This window comes from Colletotrichum aenigma (assembly GCF_013390185.1).
Source record: "Colletotrichum aenigma strain Cg56 chromosome Unknown KSG_Cg56_contig03, whole genome shotgun sequence".
In the NCBI taxonomy this organism is placed as follows: Eukaryota; Fungi; Ascomycota; class Sordariomycetes; order Glomerellales; family Glomerellaceae; genus Colletotrichum; species Colletotrichum aenigma.
In genome coordinates this window covers 2,660,982-2,687,453 of record NW_023500909.1, presented here as the reverse complement: position 1 = coordinate 2,687,453, position 26,472 = coordinate 2,660,982, and the positions used below count along the sequence as shown (strand labels likewise).

The window sequence follows — 26,472 nt, the reverse complement described above, 5'->3', positions numbered from 1 at the left end:
TCTTAAAGCGGCAATGAGGGGCACCACATTCTCAATGGTGGGGCAGGGAACTTTTTTTTGGTTCTTCACCAACCACCGTAGAGCATCAGCAACTCATCACTCATCCCTCAACGACACGGAAATAGGGACTCCAGAGTTACGATACACCCTCAATTATGACTGGCAGGCGGGAAATGCCAACTCAGCATGCTTAATGATCCGATCTTGGGCAGGAAGTGTTGGCAATGGGTCGGAACGCTGCGGTCAACGTGTGTTTTCTGCCCAAGTTTCAACCGCCAATCTGCATAAACGTGCACTGAGCTGGCCCTGATCAGGGCTCTCACGTGAGATCTGCGCTAAGCCCTTTTGAGATAAGAAACCTTCTTGAAGGTTCCAGAAAAGGGCAGCAGTCAGTGCAGCCAGTCAGAGCAGTGACCAGGGCCCTGAGTTATGGAGAACTTTTTGAGGTGTTGATGAGATTCTCAGTGAAAGTCGATGAACGTTCTTGAATCTTATGTGATTCAACGACATCAACTCATATACCCCTACGAGAACCATTTCAACTCGACAACTCATAAGAACTTATTACGAAGCATCTGACGCATTCGTTAAAACCAAAACATTCACAAGCACAATTAGCCCACCACAACTTGGCATCATGGACAGAAACCTGAACGAGCTCCTCAAATGGAGTATCGAGAACCAAGAGACCGGCGGCCAAAACGGTGAAACCGGCCAAAACGAGCAGGCTGCCCGTGCACCCGCCAGCAACCTCAACCCCGAGGCTATCGCGGCCCTCTTTGGCGGCGGCCCCAGCGACGCTGACCTCATGAAGGCCTCCATGGAAGCCATCACTTCGACCGACCCAGAGATGACTCTTGACAACAAGCTTGTCGCCTTTGACAACTTCGAGCAGCTCATCGAGAACCTCGACAACGCCAACAACATGGCCAACCTCGCTCTGTGGTCCCCTCTTCTCAGCTGCCTCACCCACGACGAGCACGACATGCGCCGCATGGCCGCCTGGTGCATTGGCACCGCCGTTCAGAACAACGAGCCCAGTCAGGAGCGCCTGCTCGCCATGGGCGATGCTGGTATCCCCACCCTTGTGTCGATAGCTACTAAGGACGGCGAGAAGGAGGCCGTGAGGAGGAAGGCACTCTACGCCCTCAGCTCCGCTGTGAGGAATTACCAGCCCGCCATGGACCTTTTCACGGACGAGCTGGCCAAGAAGGGCCTTCACTCTTCTGGCAAGGTTGAAGCCGTTAACATGGATGAGATTGACAAGGTCATGGACGGGCTTAGAGCCAAGATTACGACATAGAGAAATGACATTAGAGCATTCGGTATGGACTTGCATGGGCGGCGTTTGGGGCGGTGCGACTTAGGGGATTCTGACGTACAGGACGACCAAAAAAATGGGAACATGGGCTTAGATGATCACTACTTCGTAAATGAGATTCACGATTGCGAAATGGAAGTAATTTCATCCAGATGACGCTTCGTTAACGTGTTTGGGAGTGACCTTTTTGTTGGTACAGTTCGTTTACAAGATTTCTAGTCATTTGGTATTGTACATTTTTGTTTTATTTGGACACACCCTTGCACAACCGCCGCTCAATCCCTGAACTTTCCATGGAACGGAAGACCAAGGGCCTGGAGCAGCAGCCTAGCCTGTCGGTTTGACGTGGCGGTCGTTTGGATGTGAATATGGCAACCTGGAATGAGCTTGAAAATGTTGTCAGCAAAAGAGGGGGTCATGCATCATAGGCAGCTGAATTAACTCACCCTGGCGGGGTACATGTCATAGTTGATTTGGAGCTCGGGGAACCACGCAAGGTCATCAGGCTTCAGACCGAGGGAGAGGTTGCCGTTGGCGTCACCAGTGGTAGCCTCGACACCGGGCCAGTCCTTGATCTTGGGCAGGACAAGGTTGATGAGCTTGTCGAGGAACTCGAGGGCCTGGTTTCCGTAAATGGTGGTCTTGACACCGGCCTTGTCGCCCTTGCGAATCTTCCACTGGACGACGTTGGTTGTGACCTCAGTGATCTCGGGGCAGGAGCCGCTGATGGACTGGATAACGGAACGCGCGACGTTGAGCGTGCCGTGGGGCATCTTGCTACCGGGCATGAAGGCATGCAGCGAGACGGCCTTGATCTGGGGGATATTGTGCCAGGTGACGTTCTTCTCGAGAAGGTCCAGCTTGCTTCCTCCTCTGGGACCGCGGCGGGGACGGTTGATGTTGTACGGCGAGGAGTCGTCCCACTCACGTAGTCGCTCGCGCTCCGGACGGTCTGGGGTTCCCGGGGGCTTGTGGAGGTAGGTCATTGTCAACAGGTCGGAGGCGACGGTGGACTCGTAGGTCTGGCGCAGACGGGGGAGGTTGAAGGGACCGGGAACGAAGTCTCGTGCCGTGGGGTCGGTGGAGGGTGGTGATTGAACGGGGTGCAGCGGGCCGCGGTCGTACTTTGGGGGGTGGAATTGGTATCTGTTCATGGCATGTCAGTACTCTGCTTGTGCGCTGATCTTTCGGAAACAGGGACATGCCTCTTTCCGGGAAGCTGCTGTGGCCTCTCGGAGATGCGCTTCGCCGTATCGTATGCCTTCACGGCGGCCTCGTCTGGTCCTGGGACACCTATGGACGAAGCGGGCTCAAGGTCAGCCAGCTCGGGAGCCGCCTTTGAAGCGCTGGTGGCGGCGCATCGCTGGGCGACGAGAGGCGTCAATTGCCATGGCGAGCGCTGCCTGCAAATAGCCCGACCTAAGCGGGAGCTTTCCCGTAGTGTGGCCATGGTCTGTCGTGTGTACTGTCGCAAGCCTCACCACGTCTACGAGGGCATGTCGCGATGCTGGAAATTTCAATCTCGAAATGTTCAAGACAGGTCCGTGCCACGTGTGGCTGGAGAGCTTAGTGCGGGACGACCCCGGATAAGATGTGGCTTGATCTTCCCGGTCTTATCTTATCGCAGTTGGACCGTGAGGCATCCCTGCTTCGCCAGCACTAACACCGAACGCACCGAAGGAGACTTTGTTACATCACCGGACGGGAGCGAACGTGGCCAGCAGCACCCGACTCTAGTGGGCTTCCGGGCGCGGCGGACATTCGGGCCTTCAGACCTCGTGGGAGAGGGTGTACTGTCGTCATCTGCAATCAGGCCGCCGCCCGTCGTCCATCGTCTTTCCTTTCAGCGCCCATCGGATTCTAGCGAGGCGCCGAAGATCCTTTCTGCAGAAGCGGATGTTTGTCGCTCACGCCGTCCTTGGATTACGTAGCAGCGATCATTCGGCCCCTCAGCTGAATTGACAGTCACCAGTCTCATGGGTCATCAAGCGCTGTAGAGTTGGGAAGCGATGTGTTTGGCTTTCTCGTACCGAGCTGACAAGGTGGGCAGAGGATGCAGAGCAAGCTCTCAAGACGCGCATACGCACGATCAGCAAAAGGGGAAAGATGGGACGAAGGGATAGGGAAGATGAGCATTCAAGCATTGTACATCTCGATGATGGGAGGCGGCGCGCTACCATGCAGGTTGCCTGATTGTACACCCTAGATGGACACGAATGCGAACGTATGCGGTTTACGCGGAGCGCATCTCTCGTCGGGTTCGAGTTTAGTGTCACATCCAACGTCTAACCGACCGACCACGGGGGGCTTGTGAGTGACATATTGCGCCACGGAACTTTAGGCCACGGGCAACCAGTTGAATGACATCTGGCGCGTTGTACACGTTGAGCTTCGTGGCCGTGGTGGCATACCCTGGCACTGGGTAGTAGATTAGAGTTGCGGATTACAGTTGAGCCTCCTGGGGCTTGCTGCTGGGCTGAGTGAGGGGAGAGGTGATGCAGGCGAGCTATTCTATTTTGGCAATTCGTCTGTTCTTTCAACCAGGCTGGACTCCGAAGTCTGTTCTCTGCAAATCAAGAACACAGACGGGGGATGGGGGCTGTTGAAACTAGAAGCATGGGCCACAGAGCCATGAGGTCGGATCTGCGCAAGTAAAGGACGCGCCAAGACGTGTGCCAGAGGGTATCATTGCAGCCATTTACACGCCTCACGAAACATGAGCGAGACCTAAGGAGATTTTGGTCCAGCCGAAGGTGTGCTTTTTCCCCGCCACGCCAAGGGTCCGGACTGCTATCCAGAGTTGGGACAGGGGATCGAATGACTTGTGGTTGATATGATGGATGAGTTGCCACTTTCATCTTAGGGACTCGGGAGGCGTGATCTTTTGCGGATGTTGTTCCCACGATGGACAGGCCTTACGTATGACGCCTCGCGTGGATGTTGGATGTTGGGGCAGACAACTTTTACTCATAGTTTAGGCGAGGTCATATGTAAGAAACGCGGCAGCCCGGGGAGACAGAGAGCCAGACAGAAGATTCTGGCTTCTCTTCTGCCTATTGCATCCACCCACAGCGTCCGCCAAGTCGCTTGCAAACTAGTTACCTAGATCAACGAACAGGTACACACGTGTTGGTGTTGGTAAGCCGTTCGGAGTCACGGTCATTCCTTGACGGACGTAGAAGCAGGGTGTGTTCATCGGGTCGAACAGCAAAAAGTCCGCCTTGCCGCCGCGGGCTGTCGACCAAGGCACTCCCAGCCCGGGCAGGCTCCCGAGTCAACTGACGGGCAAGTCCGCAAGGAGCACCAGGTGCCCAGGAGGACAGTTTCTAGTGGTTGGAAGTACCGGTGCGCCCAAGCTTTACCGCGCCGGTACCTGGGCCTTTAGGCGATCTCCACCACAAGGTGCCACCTGCGGCCCTGCCAGACCTGGCCACCCTGGACCCCGAATTTTTCGAGCCAAAATCCGCGAACCACCATCTGACCCTGGATCCTCCTCCTTGTCCCCATCGCCTGCTGGCTGTAACGGGTTGGCACACTACGGCGCCTGTTGAGTGAAGGGCTCGCTACCTTAATTGCTTCAGCTGTCCCCCCCCCGGTATCGACCAACACCACCACATCGACATTTTCTCTCAGTATTTTTACGACCTGCCTTTTAGTTCTGCATATTCTTTCTACCTAAGGAGCGACCCTTCGCGACGTTCGACACCAACATAAGACCGTTGCAAGTCAGCAATTCCCCTTTTCAGCGTCCCGTCGCTCGTACAGAATACGCTGACAGATGGAAAAGTCCAGGCCTGATCATCCAGCCCCGTCTTTTGCGACCTGCGAAAATCTGCCCCGCCGAGACGCGCCAGAGCCCCTCCATACCTCCTGGCATACATTCTTCACTCTCAACCATTGCTCTCCACTCCCGTACTGCTGGCTGATGGGGGTGCGATTTCGACCTGATCATGGTTCCTGACCGCTGAGGTGACTGCTTTCGCTGAGTAGCCTCTTCGGCTTCAATCACCCCTAATTCGCTTTGCACCACCAACACAACCCGCGACCATGAAGGGCAAGAAGTTTCTCAGCCTGCGGGACAGGAATGGCGCCCATCGCAGGAGCAAGTCCTCAGAGCCAGGACAGAAGGTGAGTTTGCGACCCCTGGCGCTATGATCGTGTCTTCACATGCTGTTTTCGTCTGTTGAGAAGAACTGGAGGCTAATTACCTGTTCCCTCGCACTAGAGCCGACCACTGTCAGCCGAAGCCTTCAGATCCCTTTTCAAGAGCAACACCGCCCAACTACCAACCGACGAGGAGCTGAAGGAGAAGGAGTCTCAAAAGGTACGCCAAGTCGCATTTTACCCACAGGACCTTGACCTAATTGCGACGACAGGTCGAAGATATCAAGAGCAAGCTTGCCGACAGCAACGTTACGGACGTCTCCGAAGAACATATCCGCGATTCTTTGCACAGCGAATACGCCAAGCAAGACGTCAACAAGACCGTCGAATTTATCAAAATGCAGTGCAAGGCAATGGCTGGCAAGATCACACACTACAACCCCCAGGTCGAGATGGTCGGTGCAGAGAACAGAGGCAACGTCACTTGCTACCTCGACTCTCTGCTGTTTGCAATGTTTGCCAAGCTGGACGCCTTCGAGTGCATGCTGAAAAACGACTTTACGGACGAGCCAAGACGCAGATTGGTCACACTACTGCGACTATGGGTGAACATGCTGAGGAGCGGAGAGATGATCCACGTAGACATGGTAAGCTGGTTCTGCGCCTGGAACTCCTTTACTGTTGCTAACCGTAGAAGGCAAAACTCATTCAGGATGCTCTCGCCGACTGCGGCTGGAGCGACGCCAAGCTCCTCGAACAACAAGATACCTCCGAAGCCTTTGCTTTCATTACCGAAACGCTTCAACTCCCCCTGTTACAGCTACAAGTCGACTTGTTTCACCAGGGAAAGAACGACAAGGACGACCACAAACTAGTCTACGAACGTTTACTGAACCTGGCTGTGCCCCCCGATCCCGATGGAAAAGGCATTAGGTTGGAAGATTGTCTGGAGGAATACTTCAATACACAGGTGGATGTGCTCAGGGACAGCCACGAAGAGAAGAAAGAGCTGGCACAATCAACACCGAACAAGAACACAATTCGTCTGGTAACCCCAGAAGGTAGCACCGACTTTGAGGCAGCGGACGTCTTGAGTTCTTCTCCTCTGCAGCTGTCGCCAGCTCTCGAACGGCGCTGGACAGCTTCTCAGGCACCAAATGGCGTGCCAGAATCCCCCAGCGGTTCTTCGCGTCCCACCCCAAGGCACCGCTCAACTAGTGTAATCCAGCGAGTCGTACTAGAAGAGAAGGAAAAGCCGGAATCCGACACGCCAAGCATGTTGGAGAAGGCGCGACGGACAAGCTCAACTGTGGTTAAGGCTGTGACTATCCCTGCCTGGCAGTTTTTCAGACTAATTCCCTGGCATGCCGCCGGGAACAAGGAGCCCAAGAACGACATGGAGGTGGCAATGAACTTCAGCCAGCGGCCTGTCGTCGGAATTTGTCTGAAGCGGTACATGATGACCAACTCAGGGATACCACAGCGCCAAAATACCTTCATCGACATTCCAGACAGTCTGAGACTGCCTCATTTCATGCTTGCTGGTGAGACGCAGCTCGAAGAGGACCCTAATGGCTTTAGCATGGAATATAAGCTAGTCCTCCAGTCGGTGGTCTGTCATCGGGGAGACTCGCTTTACAGCGGGCACTATATTTCGTTCGCACGAGTAGCGCCGAAGCTTCTCACAGACAACAGACGGCACGACCTCGACCCTCCTCCCGATTATGAAGAAGCGCAATGGGTCAAGTTTGACGACTTGAATATCGAAAGCAGAGTCACCTATGTCGACGACATTAGACAAGCACTGAAGGACGAGATGCCCTATTTGCTATTTTACCAGATCGTACCTATGGTGGAAGTTGCCTCAACGGAGGAAACCGAGACGGAGCCGCCCTCTTACAATGAGTCCAAGGTCAGCATCAACTTGCCAGGAACGCCAAACCTGCAAGAGGGCATCAACTCGGGATTTCCTTCCTCTAAAAGCGACTACTTCGAGAACACCTCCATCTCACCACCAAAAGCACCAAGCATTCGATTCTCATCAGACCTTGAGAGGCCTAGTCGTCTGAGTCTTGATGATGAGCCGTATGGTCTGGGCTTCAAGGACTCTCGCCGCGGAAGTGTGACCTTCACTGACTCTACCTTGGGCACGCCGGCCATTACCCCTGAGGCCGTGTCGCCAGCAATCACACCAAACGGTGAGGAGACAACGGCGCAGCGCCTGTCCCGCGCTGCTGCACGTTTCACGGCGAAGAACAACAAGAGCAGACCAACAAGCCAAGCAGGCGAGGGGCGCATCAGTCTTACTATGACTCGACTTGGAGGGCTCATGCGGACAAGCAAGGAGCCCCTCCGGGAGCCCGCAAATGGCAACGCACTGGCAACGTCTGTTAGCGCCCCCTTGCCTGACCATGTTCCAGAAGAGCAGTTTATCGAGGATGTCGCCGCAGAACCAACGCCGATTGCGGAATCCGACAGGCAAGGCTCCAAGGAATCTAAGGACTCGAAAGATTACAAGGAGAGAAAGTCAGGCGAACACCATCACAAGCATCACCATAAGCGAGACAAGTCTAAGGAAAAGAGGAAGAACAAGGATGGCGAACCCGAGCGGGAATGCGCGGTCATGTAGACGCACGATACGACAGAGCGAGCGACAGGCGGCCGCATGAGCGGTCAATGACTTTGGATGTCTTTTTTGGACTTAGGATCGATGCAGAGCATTCAGCCCTGAAAATAGCGAGGAGTTTCATAGGCTACAGATGGGAAGACAGAACGAGACACATGTGCGCATTGCGCAATGTGGGCTGAAGAAGGAGGCGTTGGTTGCGTTGTCAAAAACTTGGGATACCACGAACAAACATGAGGGACTCTGTAGGCCTCATGCACGGTCTGAGATGTTGGAAATAATGATACTCTGATGACTGGGTCGTCATTCATGAAGATTTATCTGCCTGACCTATACCTAATGGTGATGTGACTTGTAATACTACCCGTTTCCTTTCAATGTCCTGTGCTAGACGAGAGTGAGACCGTGAGACGGTCCATCCACTGTAGTAGCAACAAAGCCGCTTCTCTCGATCAAACACCTCCCCTGCGCGTATTGTAAATCTATCCAACTGATGATGCAATCTAGTCCTCGTCATTCTGCCGATCAGCAACCATCTCCGCCGCCGTGTTGATGACCTTCTCAGGGGGCCGCTCGACAACCTCGGTGGGGGGAGACGAGAGGCCCGGTACGGGCGACATGTTGCCGCTGGCGGGAAGGCTGCCGGGGACGGGGATGCGGATGTCCTCGGGCGAGGCAGGGGTGATCTTGGGGTCGATGCCGGGGATGTGGATGCGCTTGGCTTCGTTCTGGTAGGCAGCGGGGATGATTTCAATGATTTCATCACGGGGGAACTTAAGCGTTGGAATGTCCATTGTGGCGCAATGCATGAGGTAGGCGTAGAGCACGCGCAGGACGGATTCGTGGGCGATGATAAGGAGGTCGGACTGCTCGCGCTCAAGTTCAAGAATGATGGGCTCGAGGCGGACGGCGAGGTCATGGTACGACTGGCGATTGTTAGTCTAATTATCAGAGGCATGTGCATGTAGGAGATTACCTCTGCGCGGGGGTATCTGTGGTGGTAAGGGTCCAACTCGTGCTTCTCAACTTCTTCGGGGTAGATGTGGCGGATCGCGCGCTCCGACATCTTCTCGCACACGCCAGGGTTGATCTGACTCATTTGCGAGCGCTGACGGACCTTGAACCCCTTGTTCTTGAGGTAGTCGGCCGTCTGCACGGTGCGGCGACGCGTGGAGGTCCAGACAGAGAGAGGCCGCAGAGGCACCGAGGGGCCGCCCTTCTCGACGAGGGCGGCGTGTTCCTGCTCGCGGTGCTTCAGGAGGATCTCAGACATGCGGGCCGCATAGGCAATGCCTTCCTCGGAGAGGGAGGCGTCAGCTTTGTAGGAATCCTCCTCGTTGGTGACACCGGCCCGAACGAAGTAGGTGGTGCGCGACTTGATGTGCAGATTTGTGAGGTAGAAGACGATGCGGTGGGAGAGGTAGTTGAAGGAAACGTTGTTGTAGAAGAATTTACGACCCGCATTGATCATCTTGATGTAGTTCAGTTCCTTCTCGTTCATGGTCTCGAAGACGGGAATCTTCATGTCGATGCGGCGGAGGTAGAGTTTCGCCGCCTCATCGGGATCCATACCGGCAAACTGGGGGCGTTAGCGAGGCAGAGCAAAGACAAGGAGAGTACGCACATCGGGCGAAGAAATCTTGACGTTACGCGCATTCTCACGAAGAATGGACTCGTCATCCACGAAGGACTCGATGAAGAGCGTCTATTTGCATTAGCAGGACTTCTTGACGCAAGACTTGCACAACTTACCTGCACATCGTGCTTCGCGAGTTCCTTGGCCAAAGCACGACGACCAGCAGCAGTGGGGTTCACGGCGTCATAGATGGCAACTTGGCCGTTCTCATGGTTCAGCCAGGCGTAAATATCTTCGCGACACTTCTTGAGGATCTTCTGTCTGAGAATAACAGATTGAGGAGATGCGTCAGGGAAGAAGTAGTCCTCGGGTACAATACCACCCTTGCCGACGGTGGCACGGCGATAATCACCCAGATGGAAGATGCGCGTCTTTACGCCCAGCCTACAGGCTCCTTTAGCAAGAAGTACGAAAGGACCCACCAAAGTAAACTTACCAGCCAAGGTAACGCGCCATAGAAACACAAATGTGGCTGCTCATGTTAGCTGAAGTTTCTTCCGATCAAAGGATGCACTCACGTCTTTCCACGAGCTGGAAGGCCCACCATCACAATAGCGATACGGCCCGAGTGGAAAAGTCGGCCAGACATGGTGCTGTACAGCTGGGCCGGAGCCATATCCTGGTCCTCTGGAACATCGTGGATACCGTCGATGAATGTTGAGCTCTTGCGACGGTATCTAGGCGCGTTGGCCGCGATCTCGGCGGTACTATCAGAGCATAAATGTCAATGACTTTTTCTTCAGCTAACTCCGGCATGGATCGTGAAAAGGGTTTGCAGCACCCCGAGGGATCAATCAGCTTTTGAAGATAAGACCATGATATGAGGTGGTTGTCTTCGCTGTGACGATGGAATACTTGGAAGAAGTAGATAGGACACGCAGGAGATGAAGATGCTGAGATGATTGTATGTAAAGGAGACAGGTATTATGCTACAGGACTCAGAACCAGGTCCACGAAGGAGGGGAGCAGTATAGACTGGTCTCAACAGTGAATCTCTTGGCATCAGCTTCCCCGAAGCATGTGGAGAATTCCTTGTTTACAAAAGACCCATGGAAGGATGCCATAGATATTGAGGGGTGGTTCGGTCAATGAGCCTTTGTCTTGACGAACCGGGCAACACATTCGACCGCGACTGGTTGAGCACATGGGCTGTAGGATTCGGTCTTGTTGTAATGGTTGTAATGAGAAACCTTTGACTTGTCCTATGCAAGATCATGACTGTGTTTCAAGTCTTCTTGATGAAGTCTTCTGGGGATAGCTCCTCAAGTTTGTATCTCAATGCTGAGACAGCACTTGCTGCTGTGATGTGGGACAAGGAGAGGACAGGCTATTGGGCGGATTCTCCTAGGGCAAAACGAAAGAAAACGAAGGAGCTTACAGCAAAGTGTCCATGTTGACGGATCAGTTTTCCGGAGAATGTGTTGGTCACCTATGAGGTACGGCAAGCGAATCAAAGATTATGCCGAGGGACAAGAGGTGGGAGCGGGTTGGTCGAGAGGCATACACGGCACCGCCTTTGCGCCGGATGGAGGGGCCGCTACGGAGGGGAATAGCGGGGACGATGCAATGACGCAGTGCCGGGTCGCGACGTGGTTGGTACTGGCGATTTCTGGCCCTCAAGAAACCGAACCAGACCAGGAGTACGAAATGGGCGAGGTGAGGTCAAGGGCCGATCGCACAAGACAAAATCGCGCAGAAGTCGGTGTTTCGTGGACGGTGATGGCGGTCGCGGTGAAAGTGACGCTGCTGTCTGAGCTGCCCCCCGTTCCGAATTAAGCCGCCAGCCCTTGGACCGCCGAGGACCCTCCTTCGCCGAAATTCTGTGGTCTGTGCAGGCGGGTGCCCAACCGGGATTCGAAAAGACAGCGTTGGTGGTTGGTCTGCTTTGCTAGATATCTCAGGAGAGTTGCGATGGTTTGGTCTGAAAACTGAATGGAGGTTGGGAATCAACTTTGCAGGTGAGGAAGGTTAGGTAAGTTGCAGGATGTCCTTGGACTACTAATACCTCTGGCGAAGAAAGAGGCCTTCTGGGCTGAATGCTTGGGAAAGGCCAAGGGAACGTACCGGATGCAGGCAAGGGTCTTCTCGGCGGCAGTCCCGACATCTGGGGCCGGTTAAGCTTCGGACCGATCGAGTGCCCTGTTGCACCTGACGTAACTAGCATCACGTGATGCTGATTCAATTGAAGATGAGCTCTTTGGCAGGCCCCCACCGGGCTGTGGCGCTCAGCTCTGTGGTCCCGTTGAATCCAACGTGGCACCGTGGCTCGTGCTCGACCAGGACCTCCAGCTGGTGCGTAATGTAATCCAGCGTGGAAGAAATTTATTCTCCAGTCTGCCAATCCAACACTCCCGCTTCCGAGTCGACGACTTCTCCAAATCGACCCTGCCTGCCCATTGCGCGAGCTTCAATCGGTCCCCCGGGCAGTCGCATCTGTATTTTCCCTCCCGATACAGAGACCCTTTGGTCACTTCTCCCTCCCTTTAAAGACTTTTCCCGTCTGTTTAATTCCCCGGTTTCGTTCGACGCAGGCCCGCGCCGACTCTCGCAACCATGGCCGCAAGCTTCCAACAAATTCAGAATGTTCTTCTGAACAACCCTGTCGCCCACACTCTTTCAGATGCCATCAACTCCTTCTCGGAAAGGAGAGCGAAGCTTGGCCTGTCCAACCCCGGCACCACCGAGAACCTGACGAAGGAGGTCCAGCGCGATGTCTTGCTCAGCAACTATATGTTCACCGGCCTCCGCGCCGACCTCACCAAGGCCTTCAGCATGTCGCCTCTGTTCCAAGTTTCTCACCAGTTTGCTATGGGCGACCGTTTGAACCCGTACACCTTTGCTGCGCTGTACGGAACGAACAAGGTTGGTAAACCCCGCCATGTTAATTATGCGCGAAAACTGTTCGCTGACGTAGAGATAGGTCTTCCTGCAAGGAAACATGGACAACGACGGACAGCTTTCTACCCGATTTAACTACCGATGGTCTGATAAGCTGGTGTCGAGGGCCCAGTTCCAGGCTGCTCCCGGCGCCGGCCAAGAGATGCTTCAGTTCGAGAACGAATACACAGGCGACGACTTTACTGCCTCCCTCAAGATGCTCAACCCCTCCTTCCTCGAGGGCGGCATGACCGGTATCTTTATTGGAAGCTACCTTCAGTCTGTTACCCCCAAGCTTGCCCTCGGTCTCGAGACCGTCTGGCAGCGCCAAGCCATGACCCAGGGACCCGAAACCGCTACTTCCTACTGCGCTCGCTACAAGTCCGCCGACTGGATCGCCACCGCTCAGCTCCAGGCTCAGGGTGCTCTGAACACCTCTTACTGGAGACGTCTTTCCGACAAGGTTCAGGCCGGTGTTGATCTGTCTCTGTCTCTCGTCCCCGGTGCTGGAGGTGTCATGGGTGGATTCCAAAAGGAGGGTGTCACCACCATTGGCGCCAAGTACGACTTCAGAATGTCCACTTTCCGTGCCCAGGTCGACTCCAAGGGAAAGCTGAGCTGCTTGTTGGAGAAGCGCATTGCTGCCCCTGTCATGATGACTCTGGCCGCCGATGTTGACCACTTCGCGGTATGTAATGCGTATTTCTACTCACGAGCCTGTACTAACTCTCTCTCAGCAACAAGCGAAGATTGGTGTCGGTATCTCCATTGAGGCCGGTGGCGAGGAGCTCCAGGAGCAGCAGGAGGCTCTTGGTGCTCAGGGCACCCCCAACATCCCCTTCTAAACTCGATACGAGGCAGGCTGGGCGTTCGCCGAGCCTAACCCGAAGCTCCGCTCCTAATCGAACCCGATAATTGTTTGTCCTTTGGCGAGGACAGGAAACGACACCAACGAACTCGACTCCTCTTTGCAAGCTCTTTTTTTATACTGCTGTCTTAGTAAACGAATTCACGCCTCGACAGCACGGACTAGACGATTTGACGCTTCTCATGCCCCCCCGAAGCTCACCTTCCCGTCCACCCATCTCACTCTCGTTCGGTGACCCCCGATTCCTGTTCTCCACCGCCGAGGACCTGTGTATATTACGCTCAGGACGAGCAAAGAAATGATCAGCGTGATGGGGTATGGGCTGGCTTGGATGCATTTGTTATGGGGAGGTCTGGAACGGCATACCCAACGCGGAGTGGCCGATGCCACTCCGATGAGAGCATCTACATGAGTGAAAGCATCCTGAATGGGCCCTCTTGATGAAAAGCTCTCGCATGTACTTTGTATGAAGGAGATAGAATTCAGATGCTGATACAAGCCCTGTTGTACAATCATGAAGTCAAGAAGAAATTGTGTGCATAAGCTAGGCCGGGGCAAGTATCTGCGGGTCAAACAGAATATCATCGAGGCCGTGCCATGGTACGTAACCTTATGAGCATGCGAAGGTGCCGCTACTGATACTTGGTCAGGCTGTTTCTTAACCACCCAGGGATCACGGTTGCCTGGAAACGCCTCGCAGACGATGAAGCGCTCCAAAAGGCAACTTGTCAGATGCCCATTGCTCTGACTAACTTCTAACTGGGGACGCATGGCATGGTTCCACACAATCGAAGCAGTTGCAGCGGCGTCTCTGATACAGTCTCAGCAGTAATTCTGATTTCAAGGCATTTGCCATTCTACTCCTTGTCAATTTGCTTGAACAGCGTCTTCACCTCCTCGTCACTCCACTCCTTCACACCCAGCATTGCGTTATCGCTCTTCTCCCATGGAGCGGCATAATGCTTCTTTGTGCAAGCATACGGAATCTGCGGGATCAAAACGTCAGGGGTCATGACGCCCTTCTTGATCTGCTCCATGCACTGCGCATAGACGGCGTCCATATCCGTCTTGATCTCCTCCCACTCCCCGCCAATCGCCTCCTTCGCGAGCTGCGCAAGCTGCTTCTGAGACTTGTTGATCGTGTGCACATAGATGATACGGTTGGCCGAGTCGTCGGGGTTCGTCAGCGACCCGAGGACAGCTTTGCCGACGTCGGGGAGGTTCGTGTAGGGAACCACGTTGTCGCCGTCGTTGAAGTACGTGATCTTCTTCTTCTTGACGTCGAAGCCCATGAAGGTCGACCGGATGCCCCAGTCGAGGAACGGCCCATTGGCGATGATGGTCCACGTGAACTTGTCGCCCACCTCCTGCGCCTTGGCCTCCATATACTTGCGCGTCAGCGCCTTGATGCCGAACACGGGCAGCTCCGGGACGTGGGCCTTGTTGGGGTCGATGCCGAAGTCGGGCGGGATGTAGCGGTACACGCCGGCGGCGACGGCGGCGTCTACCACGCGGGTCGCGGACTTGGGGTCGAAGTTGCTCGTGCAGTTGACGAACGCGTCCTGGCCCTTGAGGGCGGCGGTGAGGGAGTCGAGGGACTCGTAGTCTACCTCTTTGACGGTGCAGCTGGAGGGGAACTCGTGAGAGCCGGCTTTGCGCGTGAGGATGGTGATGCTGAATTTGTTGGTGTCCATGAGAGCTTTAAGGACGTGGGGGCCCACGTTACCGGCAGCCTGGGCTTGTTAGTTGGTAGGAGGGTACTGGACAGGGAGGACTTACGCCGGCAATGGCGACGTTCTTGATTTCTGGTGCCATAGTGTTGTGATGTGTCGATTTACCGTTGAAGTGTGTTTAACTGGTGTTGATACTAAGCATCAGTATGAACAGCAGCGCAGAGCTCCTACTTATCTTCTTCCTCATTTTCATGGCCAGGATGATTGGCCGCGCTGAAGCAAGCTCCCGGAAGCAAACTGGAAGCATATGCCGCTGTGACGGGCTTCCGTTCCAGGCTCGTCTGAAGGTATCTTGGCCGTCACTCATTTGCTATCTCGCCAGAGCTGCAACAGCCTGGAGCTTCGCGGTTCGAAGCAAGAGCTTTGACCCTGTAACAGCAAGGTGACGCACGTACGCTTACATGTTCTCGAACATGCTCTGGTTCAGTCTTTCCATGTACCACACTGAGCTCGGTTTGTGGAGAAAGACCAGGCCAATGGAGATTGCGTACATCTCGACATCCGCAGTACAACATGATGGACAGCATTTGCTCGAGTTGCTAGGTTTGGCTCGTGTTACGGATGAATACGATAGCTAAGCCCTAAGGTTCCGCGTCTCGTTTACCAAGTGTCTCAATAAGGCAGTTTACTCATCGAGAAGTCATTGGCAGTATGGCTGCCTTGCATGACATAGCCTTCTGAAAGTTGGGATGATTGGACGCTTCCGGGTCTGCCGGCCTAGCGAGGCCTTGCAGCTCGTTCGCCTGGACGGGAACTAAGTTGCGAGACAAAGCAACAAGATAGCATTATCACAAAGTCAAATCTGGATGACGAACAGGCGCGCGGGAGTCGGTTGAGATTCATCGTGCTCGACGTGATGGACGTGTCGGAGGTCCGTAGTACAAGGGTCGGCATGGTCGTTTCGAGATGCAACATCCTTTCCATGAGAAGAGACGTAGCGAATGATGATCCTCCCATGCAGTGGTCTTCATGTTTGTCTTCCGGTGCAGTTCACTCATTATGATTGAAATATACACAGCCAGTCGCTGCAAGCTGTGCAGTGCTGAGGTTGTTCTGTAGACGAGAACAAGTGGTCTGTGTGTAGAATTGATCAAACTTCCGAGACAAACATCTCACGATGTGTTGGTAAGCACTTGAAAGCCATCGATGTCGCAAGTCGAGCTTTGGAACTACTGAAAACTACAAAAAAAAAGTACAAAAATTGTGCGAGAACCGGGACTCGAACCCGGAGCAGCGGCATGGGAAGCCGCTATGTTACCCCTACACCATTCTCGCTGTGGCGAAAACACGTCAAGGCATCGTTTATGAATGCTGACACCGTGGCTGACTATGCCGAGCAGTGAGGCCTGCATCCCGCTGATGGCAAGGCGCAAAGGTCCCATAATGAGGGGTGACGGAAACACCCGGCTTATGCTGAGGGGTGACTGCATGACTAAACTCAAAATGGTAGCAGGATTCGGCGGTTGTCATACCGCAGAAAGTGGTTCCGGAAACATACCTTACCTTCGTAGTTGCTTGGCTGTGAATTGACCTTTTGCTGAAACATGACAGATTCTTCGCTGATATGTCACCTGGTTCATAAACACAGGTTAGATGAACCCCCTCCCAGAAACAGGTGTTCTGAAGAACAGAAAAGAAGAGCAGTGAGTTGGGTGAAATCGAAAGAATTTGTAGGAGAGAAAACTTTTGTCGAGTCGTTCTGGCGCGAGCTAGACTGCAAACTAATTACAGCACTGGTCGGTGCGCTGCAGCAAGCAAGACCCCTTGTCTTCAATGGATCTTCCCGGTAACGACACCTTATGTAAGGCGGCGTAGTACATTCAACAACTGTTAGCTCGAGTTGAATCTTGAGGATATCAATTCAACTTACAAACTAAGCCTTATTTATTCATGACCCTCTCTACCTCTATCGCTCCGTTGTTTCTAAAACAAAAGAGTATTTTTCTCAGAATTAAGTTGTGACTAGGTAGAGACAGTATACTGACGGAGTACCACGTTTATAAACTTACAGTGGTTGTATGGTACCTTTACTAGGGGGTGCTGATCAAAGGTGATGATTCCTGAACGCTTACTTACAACCAGCCAATGCCAGACTCCGTGAAGGTACTATGCTTTTGATACGTAAATGAGTCAGTCAAATTCCTTATTCGGTCTACGGTATGTACGGCAATTCATCTCCTCTACTTGCCCGGAAACCGAATCTATGCTATCCCTTGGGGGAGCTGTTGCCTCGAGGTCCATTCAGCATCGGCTTTTCATCAACGAACCTCAAGCCCTTCCCTCCCACGGCTCGTATCAAGTATCGGAACCCCTTCTGCCTCTGCGTCGCCGTACCAACATCAACACCCTCCACATGAGCCGTCTCCCCCAACCGCTGCATCTCCTTATCCCCCACCACCACGTCCTCATTCTCAAGTCTGTCCAACTGCTTATTCTCACGCACCAGAATCCACCGCTGCCACACACCTCCAACCGCAGACACCCCAAGCAGCGCAATGACGATGCCTAACGCAACAGGGTACCGATCCCCTTGCGCATCAAAATACGTGTACGAGGTCCAGATGGACGCCGCGTTCCCGACGGCGTTCATGAACCCCAGCGCCGCAGCGCGCTTCGCCGGCGGGCGGGGCACGCACGTCGACATCCAGGCGTACGTCGTGCCGTTCATGGTGAAGACGAAATTGAGCAGGAACAGCGAGAAGTACCGCGGCCCAAAGGCCGTCGTCGTCATGAAGATGACGCAGCCCGCAATCACGATTGGGATAGGATCTAAACCATCGGCCGTTTGATCAGTAACTCAACTTCCCCAACATGTAAAGAACTCGACGAGGCGCAACTTACACATGAAGAACCAGAACCGGTTCTGCACCCGATCCGACAGCCACGAGTGGAAGGCACAGTAAAACGCCATAAAGACGTACGGCGGCGCCACAAGCAGCAGCGAGACGGTATCGTCAAAGCCCAGCGTCCGTGTTAGACTGGGGAAGAAGTTCTGGAACCCGCCCGCGCCGACGAAGGCGTGGTACGCGACGGTGAGAATCCACACCTTGGGGTCTCTCAGCGCCATCTTGAAGCCCTCAAGCTGCGCCCGCGGCCCGCGGGTCTCGTCGACATCCGACTCGGCCGCGTCGACCGCCAGCCGCTTGGTCGCCACGCGCCGTAGCTCCGGGGAGAGCGCGCGCCAGGACTCGGGGAAGTCGGGGAGTACGAGGCAGATGAGGATGCCTGTCGCTACGGTGACGACGCCCTTGAGGATGTAGAGCCAGCGCCAGGCGGAGATGCCGTGCGTCTTGTCGAGGCCTTTGAGGATCCCCGCGGCGATGAGGTTGCCAAAGGCACCGGCTATGAGGGAGCCGTTATAGAAGAGGGCCATGCGGAGGGAAAGTTCTTTTTTGGTGTACCACTTTGAGAGGTAGAATAGGTCGCATGAGGTGAGGATCTGATGGTACTAACCCCTGGGAAGAACGGTGCCTCTTTTCTTGTTGTCAGCCGGTGTAAGCGAGGCGTGAGGGTTCGTACTAACCAACGAGACCGAGGACCAATCTGCAGGCGATGATGCCGGCGAAGTTTTGGACTAAGGCTGTGAGGGCCGAGACGAGGCCCCAAGCAATGGTAAAAAAGCCCAGATAGTACGCCGGTTTTCCAATGTGGTTAAGCATCATGTTGGAAGGAACTTGGGCGAGGACCTAGAGACACAATTCCGTCATTATGAAGTCCGTGGGGAAAGGCCTGCACTTACGTAGGTGATGAAGAGCACCGAAAGCCCAATCTGGTCTGTTGCGACGTGTAAGCTGCATTACCAAATCGAGCTCATAGAAGCCCTTACACTGCGTGTCGGTGAGATTCAGATCCGCCTCCAGTCCTTGAAGACGAGCTGCGGCATAGTTGTTCCTGCCCAAAGTCAGCCAACGTCCCAGACTGTCGGGGTCACTCACCGGTCAATATAGTTCATCAGGTATGTCCACACGATAAGTGGCATGATCATGAGGTCAATCTTCCATCGGAGCTTCTTCTCAAGAGCAAGCTCGTCCTCCGTCAGACCTAACGAACTCATCTGTCCAGAGCTCTGGCTCGCTTTCTTGTACGGCCCAGCCAAATTGTCAACACGGGCTTTGGCTGAAATAGCATGCTCATCGGCATTAGCCATGTTGGTTGGGAAAGCCATTCTAGTCACACTCTCTCGATCTTTCCGGGGACGAAGACTGAGATCAAGATCGTGCTTTGCAAGCAATGCGTGTGGGCATACAACTTTAAAAGACTACCAACCCTGCCCAGGGCGTTCACGACGCAACGCGTACCCCCACGAGAATCTCTTGTCATACGTAGTATTTTTGATACCAAGATCTGCTGTTCTACGGACAACGTTCTCCGTCTCAGCTACAAGTATTCACCGCCGGAAAACTTCCTTGATCGTCCAAGTTGGCGCCGAGACTCCCCCGCGTCCCCAATCTATCGCCAAGCCTATCATTGGGGGGCTGAGCTGCGCGGTTTTCTACTCACTCGTGTTCAACACTTCACAACGCCATTCTACAAGTTACTGTGGTAATGAACAGGGACACCAAATCAAGCTCAGGCCAGCATTCGTGACGGACTCTATATTGCGTGTCGTCTGTCTAAAGGAGGCCACTCTCGACCAACGCCCATACCATAGTAAAAACAGGGGCATTTGACCGCTACACACGCGGAGCAATAAGCCCAATCAACTATTACAATGCCGTTACTGGAAAGTCTATGTTACAACATGCATCGCCCATTCATGGCACATGCGCTTTCTTCGATCGTGAATCTGAAAATCGTGAATCCTATACAACATCTTACTTCGCCATAACATCGACGTAACGGCCACCCTTCTTGGCCTTCTTGGCTCCGGGTTTACGTGGGCCAGCGGCACTGAGCAAGTCGTCAATGCTACTAGCATTACTCATGCTCGTCGCGGGCCGGCTTGGAGGACCACTGAGAGGGCCTCCAGCCGCACTAGTGTTCGACACCGAGCGCATCATTGCAGGCGGACGAGGTCCCGGCGGGCCACCACCAAGACTCTCAATAGAGGGCGTCTTCGCAAGATCTGGAACTGGTGGACCACCGGGAGGCGCGCTTGCTCGGCCCATGGGCGGAGTCATAATACGAGGGGGAGGTGTTCCCGTCATAGACCGAGGGCCGGCCTTCGGTGGCGGCGGTGTCGCCGTCTTGGCCTGCGCTTGGTCTGCGCCTGCAGCCTTGTTCACCCAGCGCTTCAGCTCGGGATCATACACAAAGTTGTTGGCTTCACCCAGCTTGGCTTTAATAGGCTTGTTGGGCTGCGCGGCATCAGGAATTGCTTCCTTCTTGCCGCCGAACCAGCTGCTGAAGCCCCATCCCTTCTTCTGCTGCTGCGCGGCTGCTGCTCGCTTGGCTGGATATAATGTCAGCAGAAACTCAATACCCTCAATACTATCCAACTTACCATCTTCTTCAGCTGCCTTCTTGAACATTTCCTCGTTCTCCTTATCCTTCTCCGCCTTGCTCTTCTCCTCGGATGTTGACCTAAGTGCCTTGAGACCAGGGATATCATCATCATCGTCATCCATGAAAGTCTTTGGCTTTCGCTTGGGCTCCTCGGACTCTTCATCCGCCTCAGGCTCAGGGTTGTATGAGGGCGGTTCGTAGCCATACGGTTGGAACGATGGAGGCTGGTAACCAACCGAGCCAGTGCTATCTTGACCTTGCGACTGAGGCTCGTCGTTGGGGACCAGCGATGGGGGCTCGTATCCGTAAGAAGGTGGCTGGTAGCCGGAACCAGACAAGTCATTCAACTCCTGGGTGCCAGTTTGCGTCTCGACCTCCACCGAGGGGATCGTGGACGGCTGGCTAACACCATAAGGCTCATACGGCGAGTTAGCGGGCGGCTGCAGAGGGGAGACCGGTGCAGCTCCTGGCTGAGCCGGAGCAGAGGTCGGGGGCGTGTATCCGAGGGACGGGCCGGAGAGACTCTGCGGCATGTAGCCCCCGTTTGCGTTGCCGGGCTGCGAGTCCATAGAAGTTCGGGGCTCGTAGGGGCTGCGAGAAAGCTCGTTGGAAGTGCGACCTGCCGAGGCGGGCGCAGGCATGTAGGAACCGGCTTCGTAGGGACTGCGCGAGAATTCGTTCGATGAACGGCCAACAGATGCCGGTGCGGGCATATATCCGGCGTTCGGCTCATAGGGGCTACGGGACAGCTCATTTGACGAACGTCCAACCGAAGCAGGAGCAGGGCTGTATCCGGAGCCAGGCTCGTAAGAGCTGGACAGAGCGGGCGTTCCGGAAGTTGGCGCATATCGAGATGCTGCCCTCGTAGCGGGAATAGGGACTGCTGAAGGTGGGGACCCGACTTGGAAACCTGGAGTTGCACCTTGATACAGCGGCTCGAAGTTGGACACTGAGGGGGATCGGCTGATGGTCGGCGTGCCACCCGCAATCCGAGCAAACGGTCCGGATTCAGCACCCTCGGCGGAGCCACCGGCTGCGGCGTTTTCGTTCTCATCACCCGCGACAAATTTGTTGAAACGGCTCCAAACTGAGTCTGAGACCTTGTTCATACTGGGCTTAGAAATCCAAGATGAAGACTCTTCCTTAGGAGCCTGCTTAAGTCTCGCCCTCAGGTTCTCTACTGCGGTCTCCAAGATGGGGTGGTAGTAGGGAGATCTCTTTGTCTGAGCAGTGATCGACCCGGCAATGGCCTCGCAGTATTGCAGTGCCTTGTCTCGCAGACCATACTCGGCCAGCGTCATGGCGTGCTGCAATTTGTAGGCCGCCAAGTGTGGCACGCCAGCCGACAAAGGTGAGGTGCCAGAGAGCGACAAACCAAACTCGTAGACCTCACTCAGCAGCAACGCCTCGGTCTCCTTGGCAAACTGGTCACCCTGAGTCTTATGATCGGCACCAACAAGGACGAAGTTTGAGGTACCGTCATCCAGGCCTCCGAAAATGGTTGCCTTCCTACCGAAGAGGAAGCAAATGTGCGCTGCCTCAGCGCGCCCGTATGATGACAGAAGATTGCCAAGTGCGTTCAATGCACGGACGTCGTCAGTACTCCTGTTGCTCAGGACCAATCCCAGGGTCTCTCGCCATTTGTCGAGCCCCTCCGTTGCGTCCTTGGCTGGGCCGGCGGCAGAAGTGGTATTCATCAATTGGAACCCAGCCCGGGCATGCACGGGAACGAGCTCGTCAACGCAGTCGTCGAAATTGCCAGACAGCACCTTATAAAGCGCCGCAACAGACTCGTTGTTGTGGCCGGGATAGTTGACCTCCTTGCGCACGAATTCCTGCGCAACCTGCTTATACAGGTCCGGGGAGACAGTGTTGGAGATTAACATGGCGTGACCCCAGAGGCGCTTGTCAACTGCGGCCCACACGGCCTTCTCGCGCTCGCCGACCAGCAGGTGCTTGCGAATGTGATCCATCGTGGACGCGTCGACCGCATCCGCCTTCATCTGAGTGACAGACGACTCCTGGAGCGCTTCAGCGCTGACAACAGCACCGTAGCCGGGTGTGGGCTCGCCCTCCTCCACAGTGAGGCCGGGGGCAAGCACATCTCGTACGGCCTTGTCGACCGCCGGAGCACCTTCCAGAGTACCGTCGAATTCGACGAACACCCGTAGAATCTTCCAAAGCAACACCCTTTCGACCGCGCGCTTATGTTCGTGAGACAGCTGTGTTTGGAACGAGATGTCCGGCAACTCTCGCTCCAACGATTCAATGCCAGCTGTCAGCCAAGTAACTGTCTCCTTCTTCTTTGATTTGCCTTTGAGAGGGCCCGGGAACTTGGCCAATCTCTCCTCGAGAGGCTGAATATCCTTGATGTGCTTGACATGGACCTCTCCGGGGCTGCGGATGATCATTGGTGCCGTCTGCCCGATACCATACCGAGGCACATTCTTCGGGAAGGAGGTAACCATCGTTCCACCGACACCCCAAGAGATGATAGGAGCACCCTTCCATCTCTGCAAGGTATCAAGCTCACGACCATCCGTCGGCGCGACCATGTTCAAACTCTGTGAAGGTCCACGCGGACGGGTGACAGGCGCATGCGGTTGCGGGAACGATCTGGTTGCCCTTGGAGACGTGGGGCTGTGGACGGAAGATGGACGCGCAACGGGTTGAGAGTTCGGTCTCCCGTGAGAAGAGCCTGGGGATTGCGTGTGAGATCGTGGTGGCGGAACAAATCTGTTGTCCGGCGGCGACTCATGCGATCCGGCCTGGGGCATGTAGTTGGAGTTGGACCTCTTCGGGGGTGACAGAGCCGAATGCATCGGAGGTCCCTGCGAGGCGGGCGGCGGCGGCGTCTGTCTAGCTGCCGCGGGCGGTGCCGGGCTATACCTAGACTCAGGAGGAATGCCGCCTCCGGGTTGGCTCAAGTGGGAAGGTCTGGAGTCGTCCTCTTCTTCAACCTCACGGGTGACCGGGAGTGACGGAACCCTTGTGATTCTTGGTTCGAGGCTATAACTCGACCTGCGATCGGCCAGGTGGTCTCCATTGGTATTCGGAGCTTCACGCGAAACCTCAAAATGAGCCAAGGGACTCGACGTTCTAGGCAAGTGTGGCAGCACAGTAGGAGACGCTGAGTGGAAAGAAGGCACTGGTGGCCTAGCGCCAGTTGGCGCAGGAGAGTACCTGCTGGAAGACGATGGGCGACCATTGGCTGCGGGGACTGCCGGAGGTGCAGGAGAGTATCGAGCATTGTTGGGAATGCTGGGAGCCTGTTGCGCTGGCTGTGGCGCGTAAGGGTTCGGGCGCTCTCCCAAGACGAGGTTCGGGATACCTCCAGAGGCAGAACGAGAAGACATGTCAGTGGTATCGGGCGATAGCATCGGCGGCGACAGCGGTGATGGTGCAAGCCGAGTCTGTGCTGGGGGTCCAAGGGGTGGAGGCGGAGCTGTTTGTGCTGGTGAAGAAACCCTCTGACTTTGCCTAGAGGCAGATCTAGGCTTTGAAGTCATTGGCAAATCTTCGAAAAAGCTGTCCTTGTTCCGCAGCACCGGCGCAGGCTTCCCACCCGCTGGAGGCTGGCCGGAATGACTTGAGGTTGGCGGAGAGACGCTAGAAGAAGCGGCTCTCGGGGGAGGAGGAGTGGACGCGTGCATGCTTGAGCTCCTGGGAGGGGGGCCCGGGGCCGGTCCCGTCGCAGGACTTCTCGGAGCTTGAGAAGTGCTCGCCCGTTTCTTAGGAACAACCACCTGCATGGGCAGATCATACGGCGATGTATAGCCGCCCTTGGACTGGGCAGCAAAGCTTTGGGCTTTGGAAGGTTCGGGTCTCAGCTGCTGTTCCGCCGCATAAGGAGCGGCTGACTGGGTACGCTGGACGGCATAAGGTGCTGGGATGAATGGCGAGGCAGCCGCCTGAGGTTGATAAGCAGACAATGCCGGCTGTGCAGGAGCGTAAGGATTAGAGCTACTCCTTTGAGGAGCAGCGGCAGGTGTTTGAGGTGTGTAGCGTCCCTGGGTGCCAGATGTTTGCGCCTGGTTAGCGGCCGGAGCAGCAGGGGCAGCCTGCTGCTCGTCATCATCCTCGAGGAAGCCTTCGTCGTCGCTGCCGAAAAACGCCGAGGGGTCAACAGACTTGCTTTCGCCAGACGCGTCAAGCGTATCGTCGAGTAAGAAGTCATCCTCGTCATCACCTGCGAAGGCTTGCTCCCATTTCGCGGCCAAGTCTTCCGTGGGCTTGGCTTCAGCATCTTCGGGCTGTGTAGTCTCGGTCTGTGTGGGCTCCGGTGCAGTACTGGTTGACGTCTCCGTCGGCTGGGTGGCCTGCCACGCTTCCTCATCCTCGTCCTCTTCCAACATGTCGTCCAACGTGTCTTTTCTTGAAAGCGTAGAGTCGTCCAGGGCACCCAGTACTTGCATGGTGGATTTGCGTTCAAGGGGTTGCTTGCCGCTAAAGTCGGGGAAATCGTCATCGTTTGTGTCTTGAACCTTGCTGAAGAAGTCATCATCGGCGGCTTCGTCGTCGCCAAACCCTGTGAATGATTGCCCGGCCTGTGGCGCATCGCCATTGGTATCCACTTGAGAAATCAAAGGAACGCCCTCTTCGTATCGCGAGCCGAGACCCTCCTCTTCGGTAAAGGTTTCATCACGACCGACGTACTGCTGATCATCATCGGTGTCATTCCCAAAACCTGAATCGAATGCAGAAGCAGCATTGTTTGTTTGCTCGTCGCCAGCCGCGTCATAATGGTCCGGTGTGTTCTCGATCTCGTGCATCAGATCCTCAGCTTGATTTGACGGTAAAGGGTGCTCCTCTCCAGGAGCGGAGGTGGAAGCTCCGACAGGCGGCACCGGCGGAAAAGAGTTTGTTCTGTCATTGGGCGGCATGAACTTGAACGGATCGGTGTCCCTTCGAGAAAGCGTCCATTCCTCGTGGTCATCGTCCCAATTAACTTCGTGGGCAACCGTTCGGGTAAAGGAGTCGTTACTGGTGTGACCTAACGTGGGACCGGCGGGTTTGGCATCATCGGCGGGGACATCCTGTTGCGTCGCGGCCTCCTGGGTGACAGGGATCGGTCCGGGTTGCCAAGCTGAAGCTTCAGTTGGTACCTCCGTTGTAGCCGGAGCTTCTTCACCATTCTCCTTCGATTCGACTGGGAGAGTATCCGGCTGACCAAAGTTGGGCCAATCGTCAGATTCGTCCTGAGTAGCATCCGCGCCCAGCCAGGAAGTGCTTCCTCCCGCAGGCTTCTCCTCGAAAGAGAATGTTTGCTGTGATTCATGGCTACGTTCGGTATCATCGGAGAGGTGTTTTTCGGCAGCAGCGGGCCGAGGTGATGTGTCGTGATTTGCGGTTGAGGGTGCTGCGGCATCAGCGGATACGTCGCCACTGGCAACATTTGGCATGAAAGCCGGATGCCACGAGGCGTTCGCGGTCTCGACAGTCATGATCGAGGTCTAATTAGATTCGAGTCATGCGAGTTTGTGATGCGGCGAGTTCAAAGGCTGGAGGAACAGCTATGTCGAGATTGTCAGCACTGGACACACCAGAAAGATGCGCGGCACGGCACCAGCGGTTTGGCGTCGCACGACGCGACAAGTGGGAGGGGATGGAAGGAATCGAGATAGAGGCATGAAAGAGAGGCCACGTACATGTACAAGAGAAACAGAAGTCTAGATAGAATACACAAGGACAAACTCCATGCTGAACTTGACGGTTTGGTAGGTAGGAGGAAGAATTAGGGCGTCAAGGTGTTTTGGTGGACAGACGAAAGTCTAATGGACGGGCTGAAGGTGCAAGTGCAAGTGCAAGCTGGCAGGTACGATGAAGGTGCGGTGCTGCGCGGTACTTCCCCCATGTACCTTG

The 26,472-nt window shown here is 55.0% G+C and overlaps 8 protein-coding genes across 8 annotated transcripts; 3 read left to right on the top strand and 5 right to left on the bottom strand.

The window, feature by feature from the left end:
• Nucleotides 1–637: 637 nt before the first annotated feature.
• Nucleotides 638–1,303, top strand: FES1 (Hsp70 nucleotide exchange factor FES1; the record flags this gene model as incomplete). The annotated part of the gene is made up of 1 exon (XM_037319952.1): nt 638–1,303. One exon carries the CDS (start codon nt 638–640, stop codon nt 1,301–1,303), a length of 666 nt encoding a protein of 221 aa, XP_037182348.1.
• A 293-nt stretch (nt 1,304–1,596) lies between these two features.
• CGCA056_v004696 (54S ribosomal protein L7) lies at nt 1,597–2,771 on the bottom strand (the record flags this gene model as incomplete). Its single annotated transcript, XM_037319951.1, has 3 exons — nt 1,597–1,707; nt 1,768–2,445; nt 2,523–2,771. The coding sequence occupies 3 exons, from the start codon at nt 2,769–2,771 to the stop codon at nt 1,597–1,599; spliced, it is 1,038 nt and encodes a 345-aa protein (XP_037182347.1).
• A 2,597-nt stretch (nt 2,772–5,368) lies between these two features.
• CGCA056_v004695 (uncharacterized protein) lies at nt 5,369–8,054 on the top strand (the record flags this gene model as incomplete). The annotated part of the gene is made up of 4 exons (XM_037319950.1): nt 5,369–5,449; nt 5,547–5,645; nt 5,698–6,072; nt 6,120–8,054. The coding sequence occupies 4 exons, from the start codon at nt 5,369–5,371 to the stop codon at nt 8,052–8,054; spliced, it is 2,490 nt and encodes an 829-aa protein (XP_037182350.1).
• A 500-nt stretch (nt 8,055–8,554) lies between these two features.
• On the bottom strand, nt 8,555–11,079 carry CGCA056_v004694 (putative 6-phosphofructo-2-kinase/fructose-2,6-bisphosphatase; the record flags this gene model as incomplete). The annotated part of the gene is made up of 7 exons (XM_037319949.1): nt 8,555–8,977; nt 9,028–9,630; nt 9,676–9,756; nt 9,804–10,071; nt 10,124–10,159; nt 10,206–10,394; nt 11,066–11,079. The coding sequence occupies 7 exons, from the start codon at nt 11,077–11,079 to the stop codon at nt 8,555–8,557; spliced, it is 1,614 nt and encodes a 537-aa protein (XP_037182349.1).
• Nucleotides 11,080–12,240: 1,161 nt separating this feature from the next.
• Nucleotides 12,241–13,409, top strand: tom40 (Mitochondrial import receptor subunit tom40; the record flags this gene model as incomplete). Its single annotated transcript, XM_037319948.1, has 3 exons — nt 12,241–12,549; nt 12,608–13,252; nt 13,302–13,409. The coding sequence occupies 3 exons, from the start codon at nt 12,241–12,243 to the stop codon at nt 13,407–13,409; spliced, it is 1,062 nt and encodes a 353-aa protein (XP_037182352.1).
• Nucleotides 13,410–14,289: 880 nt separating this feature from the next.
• Nucleotides 14,290–15,247, bottom strand: PLR_Lp1 (Bifunctional pinoresinol-lariciresinol reductase; the record flags this gene model as incomplete). Its single annotated transcript, XM_037319947.1, has 2 exons — nt 14,290–15,165; nt 15,212–15,247. 2 exons carry the CDS (start codon nt 15,245–15,247, stop codon nt 14,290–14,292), a joined length of 912 nt encoding a protein of 303 aa, XP_037182351.1.
• A 2,124-nt stretch (nt 15,248–17,371) lies between these two features.
• CGCA056_v004691 (putative transporter) lies at nt 17,372–19,312 on the bottom strand (the record flags this gene model as incomplete). The annotated part of the gene is made up of 7 exons (XM_037319946.1): nt 17,372–17,934; nt 18,007–18,568; nt 18,619–18,638; nt 18,689–18,851; nt 18,905–18,939; nt 18,992–19,056; nt 19,101–19,312. 7 exons carry the CDS (start codon nt 19,310–19,312, stop codon nt 17,372–17,374), a joined length of 1,620 nt encoding a protein of 539 aa, XP_037182354.1.
• Nucleotides 19,313–19,979: 667 nt separating this feature from the next.
• Nucleotides 19,980–26,054, bottom strand: sec16 (COPII coat assembly protein sec16; the record flags this gene model as incomplete). Its single annotated transcript, XM_037319945.1, has 2 exons — nt 19,980–20,557; nt 20,609–26,054. The coding sequence occupies 2 exons, from the start codon at nt 26,052–26,054 to the stop codon at nt 19,980–19,982; spliced, it is 6,024 nt and encodes a 2,007-aa protein (XP_037182353.1).
• Nucleotides 26,055–26,472: the final 418 nt, after the last annotated feature.